Raw genomic sequence first — 8,433 nt, forward strand, 5'->3', positions numbered from 1 at the left:
ATTTCCTAAGTGATTAGAAAAATGTTAGGGCACTTAAGGTCTCAGAAGCAGGCTTCAGAAAGCAGTCTCTCTTTCTGACCTCCCCTGCCCCTCCTTCTGCTTAGTCCTCTTCCTCCCGCAAGACAGGCCACAGAAACTAGAATTTCCCTGCACCCCACAGCAAACCCTAGAAATTTAAACCTTCCCCTGCCTTGAAGTCACTGGCATAATGAAATTCTGACTTACCTAGTCAAATCATAAGACCCCATTTAAGAATCCCTACTGTCTACCTGGAAGGAATGCTACACAGAGAGGCCAAGAAGAATCTGACTGGATCAGGCTTGCTGGGCTTCCCCACTCAGTCTAATAGTAAGCATGCTTACACAGTTAAGTCTCCATAAAAACCTAAAAGGACAGATAGGGAGAACTTTGGGAGAGCTGAACACATGGAAGTTGCTGGAGGGTGGTGGATTGGAAAGGTCATGGAAGCTCTGCTCCTTTTCCCCGTATCTCATCTCATCATCTGTATCTTTTGTAATATTCTTTTTAATAAACCAATAAATGTAAGCAAGTGTTTTCCTGAGTTCTGTGAGCCACTAGAGCAAACTAATCAATCCCATTGAGGGAGTTTCCAATTTATAGCAAGCCAATCAAAAGCACAGGTCAAACCACCTGGGCCTCACTACTGGTATATGAAAGGCAAGATCAGTCTTGAAGGCTGAGCTTTCAACATGTGGGACCTGATGCTATATCAAAGAGATAACATCAAACAATTGAATCAGAAGACACCCTACTGGGCGCTGGGGATGTGGCTCAAGCGGTAGCGCACTCGCCTGGCATGCGTGCAGCCCGGGTTCGATCCTCAGCACCACATACAAAGATGTTGTGTCCGTCGATAACTAAAAAAAAATAAATATTAAAAAAAAATTCTCTCTCTCTCTCTCTCTCTGGGTTCCAGCCCCAGCATTGCAAAAAATAAAATATAAAAACAACAGAATTAGGGTACTATAAAAATTTTATAAGTATAAATCATGGAAACCAGAGCTATCTGCTTGTTGCTTTAAAAAAAAAATTAAGCTGGGCACAGTGGTGTACCCCTATAATCCCAGCTACTCAGGATGCTGAGGCAAGGGATTAGAAGTTGAAGGGCAGTCTGGGCAATTTAGTGAGACCTTTTCTCAAAATAAAATAAAAAAGGCTAGGGATATAGTTCAGTAGTAGAGCACTTGCCTAGCATATGCAAGGTCCTGCGTTCCATCCTTAGTATCACAAAGAAAAAAAGGAAAAAAAATCCTCCTTTTCACATATTTATCTATAAATATCAGTCCCCAGTTCTTTTATAAATTTCAGAAGAGGCAAAATAATTTATCATGGAAAAAAATGGTGCCACTACCCAGCTTCTTTCCATTAGAAACAGTGCCGCAACAGATATCCATGCACTATGTGCTTATGCTTTACTTTTATTTCTATGGGACACAGATTCAGGAGTGGGATTGTTGAATCCTCTTCATTTTATTAGGAGAGGCAAGTTCACTTCCAAAAAGGACAAAAATTAAAATTTCCATGCAGCAGAAACTTGAGAAAATGAAATTACTATAAATATAACACTACCAGCAATAAACTCAACAACAACAAAATAGTTTGCTTCAAGCTGAAGTGCTAAAGTCATTTTAAAAAAAGTCATCCTCTTTAAAATACTATTTGACATTCAAATATGCAGAACAATTCTGCTATCACAGACATCAAATTCATATTCTGTCCCACAAATACCTATCTATATGACAACAAGCACTAGAGGATAAAGAGTATTACAGCATGTCACCCTTTATATATCTTAAGATTATGTAGGGGGCTGGGATTGTGGCTCAGTTAAAGCGCTCACCTAGCATGTGCGAGGCCCTGGGTTCGATCCTCAGCATCACATAAAAAACAAACAAACAAACAACAACAACAAAAAAAAATTTATATATATATAACTATTAAAAAAAAGATATGTAGGCAAAGTAGGTATTTAAAATTTCCAATATCTTAAAAGTCTAGTAACATTAATCATGTTATTTTAGTTTTTTAATTCTTAATTTAACAAAATATCTTTGCTTTGGGTTTTCTTTATACTCAGTTTTAGACTAAAATAATGTGATTACTCTACAAATGAAAGGAGAATAGAACACAAACAAAAGTCCATTGAGCAGATAATATGGCCTTGCTTATTAAGACAAAATTATGTTATAAAATAATCAACCAAAGCAACTATGCTTCCCAGGATGTTTTTCAAAAGACAATAAATTCTGAAAAACTAAAATCATTCTAATATAGTACAGAACAAGCAACAGAAATTTAATACTAAAGCAAGGTAGATAAAGTTTCACATTTGGAACTTTAGAGAAATTAGACCCAATTATGCACATATGATTCACTACTACTATTAGGTTGGTTTGAGGTGACTAAGGGAACGAAGAACCAAAAAAACAACCAATCAGGCACGGACAGACAGTAATAATCACCTGTCAATCAGCAGGGTCTCCTGACTAATCCTGGAAGGACAGGGATCTCAGCAAGATCTCCCAACCAACCCTAGAAGGACAAGGGACCCTAAAACCTCCCTTCCTGCCCCAAACCTCCCTTCCTGCCCTAAGCCAAATAAAATTCCAATCCAAGCCTGGGTGCGACTTCCCCAGACCTGCTCTGTTTGACTGGAGGGTCTCGCCTGGGAGGGAATCTCAATCAGCCTTGCTCAGCAGCTTTTAATCTGCCTCCTTTTGGCTACTGGTGCCTAACCTTACAACTACTATCAAAAAACTAAAAACAGAAATAAAATATGATCTAGCTATCAAATTACTGGGTATACACCAAAAGGAATATATGAAATATTAAAGACATGCTTCTGTTCCCATGTTTATTGCAGCACTATCCATGCTACCAAGACACAGAATCAAAGGAGATGTCCAACAACGAATAAACAACAGATGGATAAAGAAAATGTGGTACATATACACAGTGTAAAATAATTCAGTTATAAAAAGAATAAAATCCTGCCATTTGCAGCAACACAACTGGAACTGGAGGACATTACACTGAATGAAATAAGGCGGGCACAGAAAGACAACTTGTGTTCTTGCTCATAAGTGGACAGTAGGGCTGGAGTTGTAGCTCAGTGGTAGAATGCTTGCCTAGAATGAGAAGGAACAGGGCTTGAGCCTCAGCACCACATTAAAAAAAAAAGGTTAATTCTTTAAAAAAAATAAGTGTATGCTAAAAACAATTGATTTATTGGAAGTAAAGAATAGAACAGTGATCTCTAGAGGTTAGGAAAGAGTAGGGAAGAGGGGGATTAAAAGGAGGCTGGATAAGAGGTATCAAACCAGAGATAAGTTCTAATGTTCTACAGCAAAGTAGGGTCACTATAGTTCACAACTATTTATTATGTATTTTATAAAGCACTAGAAGAAACTAGGCATGGTGGCACACGACTGTAATCCCCACTGATTCGGGAGGCTGCAGCAGGAGGATCACAAGTTCAAAGCCAGCCTCAGCAATTTAGCGAGATCCTATCTCAAAATTTAAAAAACAAATAAAAAGGTCTCAGATTGTGGCTCACTGATTAAGTGTGTTGGGAGTCTCCCTGAGAACTCCCCGGGCCTTTCAAACATGGCAGTGGGCAAATTGCAGTGGGCTGCTAGAACTCCCCGGGCCTTTCAGATAAGAAGCCCCTAATGCAATATGGCCACAGGCAAGTTGTTTTGAAAATCTTCTAATTGGCCCTCCCGTCTTCCCTACTCATGGACAGTTCATGCCCCCCATAAATCTTATGCAGGGCGGACAGGCGTGCACCGAAGGTGATGACCTGACCTTTACTATGATTGGCCCTGGGAGCTTCCTGGTTTAAGATAACTGACTCTCACTTTCTATATAAGCTAACACCTGCTTGCAGTAAAGTGCTTCATCTTTGTCACTGCTATCTGTGTGTGTGCATTTTAATCTCCAACGATGAACCTTCATCTTTCAAAGTGCTCCTGAGTTCAAACCCCAGTACCAAAAAACAGGAAAAACAAAACAAAACTAAAAGAGTTCGAAGGTTCTCAATGACAAGAAATGATAAATACTTAAGAAAATGCTAATTATCCTGATTTGGTCCTTATACATTGTATACATGTAGTGAATTATCACACTGCAACCCATAATATGTACAGTTATGTGTCAATTAAAGATTTTTAAATAACTACCACTGCGTCATCCTGATTTCATTTGGACTAATCTTACATCTAACAGTTCTGTGGAGTTGATGCTTCATTCAGACCAGCTGAATTACCAAACAGTACTTTCCAAAACTTAATCACAACAGAGAAAACATGGTCCTGCTTCACTAACAAAAGTCAGTGGCGTGAAAGCTTTTCAGGCTGTATCTCAATATATTCCTAATTCACAGGATTAACACAAACTGTCTTTACGCAAGTGGTAATAATGTCTTTCCATACCGTCAAGAGAAAGAAAAAGGGGACTAAGAACAGAGCCGTTTCCGGTGAAAATCTCTTTTCTATCCAGCGGACCCCAAGAAAGACCAGTACTACTACAGAGTCTGGGCCACAAAAGGACTCAGACTTGCCCTAGGCAACCATCTCCAGGGGTGAACCGAGGCCGCACTTGTCGTTCCGCCGCTCGGGACTCGGCTCCGCCTCTCCCAGGAGTGGCTGCGCCTGACAGAGACAGTCCACCAGCCTGCCTCGGGGACCGCCGGGTGCTGCCCTGCCCCGCTACTGGGACACTAAAAAGAATCTCAGTGCTCACCGACTCAAGCGTCTCCTCAGCCATCTTGGCTCCGCCCACTGCTGCGCTGCCGGAAGTCAGCCGTTTCCCAGACGACCAGGCAAACGGAAGTCGAAGAACTGGGAAGGGCGGGAAGCCTTAGCCGAAAAGGAAGTAGATTGCCCGCTGGAAAGGTGAGGCTCCGAGCCCAGGGACTTCCGGGTCGGAGGGGAGTGTTGGTGTTGGCACTTCAGACCCCGTGGTTCTAAAGGAGTGGGTGGGAGACCTCGATCGCTGTGTAGAGGCTGCACGCTGCTATCGTTCTAGCTGGACAGCACACTCCGATATGGTAGCATTGTTTTCCGGCTTGCTCTGGCTCCAATCTGTCTTTAATTCGATCCTGCTTCCAGGAAGGAGTCTTGGTTGAAAATCTCAGGCAGAGAATTGCTTTTTTGCTTTCCAAACAAAACTGCCCATTTCTTGGCTTTCGTAGTCTTCCGGAAGTACTCGGCTCATCAACCTCCCACTTTTGTTTACGGTTGTTTGCAAATCCGCTGTTGGTGGGCTGCATTTGAGGCTGTCTTGTTTTGATTTGGAAATACTTTAAAATCAGGAGATTTCACAAGAAATCTAGCTTCGGGATAAAGAGCCAACAATGAGCCTGCACTGCTGCATGAAAGTAAATAGCGGCTGCGACTGTAGATAAACATTTCGTTGATTTTGTCCACGGTCCTAACATCCCAGCGTACTTCAGGTGTTTTACCTTACTCACCTGAGTGAATTAAATACTTGTGTCATCTGAGGAAACGGGTGGGCTTTGTAGGCAAAAATAACTACTGCATGACCTGAGCCAGTCATTTATTACAGCCTCATTCTAGTTCCTGGAACTAGAATAAACAAGATACAGGATCTCTGCACCCGGACCGACCTTCAGGGTGTAGCGAGTCAGACAATAAGTAAGCAAAATTTATGAAGAAACATTTCGCCAAGTAAATACAAATGACTCTTAAACATGTGAAAAAAGACTTTGCAAGGAAGAAAACACATGCAAATAAATATTTCCAAGTGATACTTTTCATCTTTTACATTGGCAGAGAACAAAAATTTTCACTGACATAGATATGAGGAAACGTGCATTCTTCATCCACTAGCAGGAATGTGAATTGGTAAAACTTCCATTTAGAGCAGTTTGACAATAACCAAAATTAAAAATGCACATAACCTTAAACTCAATTATTTCAATTATAGGAATTTATTCTATAGGTATAGATGAGGGAAATTACATACAAAGGTATATGATGCAGCATTGTTTACAATAAACCAAAGCTTGAAAGCAACCTAAATGTCCAACAATAGAAGTTAAATAAATTATAATTCCATACTATATGGCACATGAAAAATAAAGAGGCAACTATTTACATATTGATATAGAAGAATTGCCAGGATACATAATTAACAAAGACAAAGTGCAGAAAAATGCATATACTATCTTTAATTTTTTAAAAAAAGAGAAATATTATGTACATAATTGCTTGTATACTCGGAAAATATTTCTGGAAGGAGAGTCAAAATACTAAATGTTACTTTTAGGGAGGAGAACTGGGCACCAAAGGTACAGGGAACAGGAGAATTTTCACTCTACCTTTTGTACAATTTGAATTTCATTTTATATGTATGTATTACCTATGCCAATAATAGAAAAAAATAAAAAAGAAACACAACTGTACCATTAGGATTGTAGTAAATACTAAGAAAAAGAAACAAAATAGCAAATAAGAGTAAATAACAGGGGACCAGTCTCTAACTTGTTTGAATAGGGAAATTTTCCCTGGATATTTTAAATGAGACCTAAAGGATAAGGCATTAGCTTGGAAAAGGGATGTGCAGGTTAGGGAAGATTTCTAAGGCAAAGGAAGAATTTGTGCAAAGGCCCTGAGGATGGAAGAAGCTTGGCCAGTTTGTAGCACAGAAAGAGAAGTGTGACTGGAAAAAGAAAAGGAGGAAAGGGTTTGTTTCAATAGGTGAAAAAGTTGGAGTCTAGTGGTGTAGATCCACAAAGGCCATATGAGGGATTTTATTGTAAGGACATTGGGAAGGCACTAGAGAGTTTTGAGCAAAGAACAGCATGATCAGAATGGACATTTAAATAATTCATGTTAGCTAATGAGCAGAGAATGAATTGGGAGAATCCAGGGGAGATAAAAGAGTGCAAATGAGATGAAACCAGTTCACCTGAACCAGAAAGAGGGTAAAAGAAATGGGGGGAAAAATAATGAATTCTTAAGAAACTTAGAGGATGGTACAAACCTCCTGAGATACAGAATGGGATGTGGGAGGATGCACAACAAGGAGATAATGTTAAAGGAATACTGCCAGGTTTCTAACTCATAAAACAACTGTACTACTAGAAGAATGCTACAGCTAAAAACTAGCAGGGGAGCCTTAGAGAAAACATTTGTAGAAAAGTCAAAAGCCTGTATCTCAAAATATAAAATCTCCCTGGAAGGGGCCCTGTAAGAAATAAAAGAATTCCTTTCAATAAATAGAAGCCATTGTTGTTATGTTTCAAAATCTCTCCTTTGACCCCAGATCTTAGGAGAAATAGAGTACTTTCTAGGTAGGTTCCTTTTCATAAGAAAGTACATTAATTTCTCAAATTGCATCACCAAACTTAATGTGCTTCAATTATATAACTTAAAAACTCTTCTCAAAAAACAGTATCTTGGGGTGGGGGATGTGACTCAAGCGGTAGCGCGCTCACCTGGCATGCGTGCGGCCCAGGTTCGATCCTCAGCACCACAAACAAAGATGTTGTGTCCGCCGAAAACTAAAAACTAAATATTAAAAAACTCTCTCTCTCTCTCTCTTTAAAAAAACAAACAAACAAACAAAAAAACACAATATCTTTACAGGAAAATCCTAAATATCACATAAAGCATGTTTGTGTATCACACGAGTCTTCATTTCCCTTAGAAAACCTCCTTAAATGTGACCCTATTTATTAAAATCATTCTAATCATATAGCTGTGCAAAGCATTCCAAACAAGACATTAATCTAATTTTTAGTGGGAAATGAGGAGGCAGAAGAATCAGGCATAAGTAATTTATAGTACCTCCAATATGATTATCTTTTATTTACTTTTGGTATTGGAGATTGAACCCAGGGGTGCTATAAAACTGAGCTACATCTCCAGTTCTTTTTATTTATTTATTTATTTTTTTTGAGACAGGGTCTTGCTAAGATGCTGAGGCTGGCCTTGAACTTGGAATCCTCCCAAATCACTGGAATTACAGGTGCCCAGGTGCAATTTAAGGTTAAAGAAGGAGCTGCAGCTGAGTTTCTCCATTTTTAATATTTAAATGTCATTTTTACTTTTCTCAGAGTCCACAGCCAGCTTTTTTTTCCCATGCAACCTGCTGGGTAGTATCTAGCACCTCATGCCTCATTTGAAGCGTCTAGTGTTCCCAAAACTCATACCACAAACTTCTGAGACCCCAGCCATCACTTTGGGAAAAAAAACACTTTGAAATAAAACAAAATATTCATATTATTTGTATGCCTTCACAAAGTATTTTAAATATGTCGTTCCTAATGATATACTCAACAATGGTCAATGGTGAATATGAGCAAAGGCATATTTACCATTTTGTTTGTGAGAAAAGAAATACTAGAAACATCCAAATATCCACTACCAATAATTGTTTAAATAA

At 39.2% G+C, this 8,433-nt stretch overlaps 1 protein-coding gene across 3 annotated transcripts in view; it reads right to left on the reverse strand.

The window, feature by feature from the left end:
- Bbs4 (Bardet-Biedl syndrome 4) overlaps positions 1-4,840 on the reverse strand; it is a 68,933-nt gene extending 64,093 nt beyond the window's left edge. The window contains exon 1 of one of the 3 annotated variants that reach the window (XM_046428094.2): positions 4,765-4,840. In XM_046428094.2, coding sequence (XP_046284050.1) covers positions 4,765-4,788 — 24 coding nt within the window. In that variant the 5' untranslated portion in view covers positions 4,789-4,840. The remainder of the gene's footprint in view (positions 1-4,764) is intronic. The other 2 variants (XM_046428095.2, XM_058573752.1) reach the window with 2 other exon arrangements.
- Between the last annotated feature and the right edge of the window lie 3,593 nt (positions 4,841-8,433).

The sequence above is a fragment of the Marmota monax genome, unplaced genomic scaffold (assembly GCF_021218885.2).
Source record: "Marmota monax isolate L192 unplaced genomic scaffold, Marmota_monax_Labrador192_F-V1.1 WCK01_AAM20220418_F8-fsc00111, whole genome shotgun sequence".
Lineage (NCBI taxonomy): Eukaryota > Metazoa > Chordata > Mammalia > Rodentia > Sciuridae > Marmota > Marmota monax.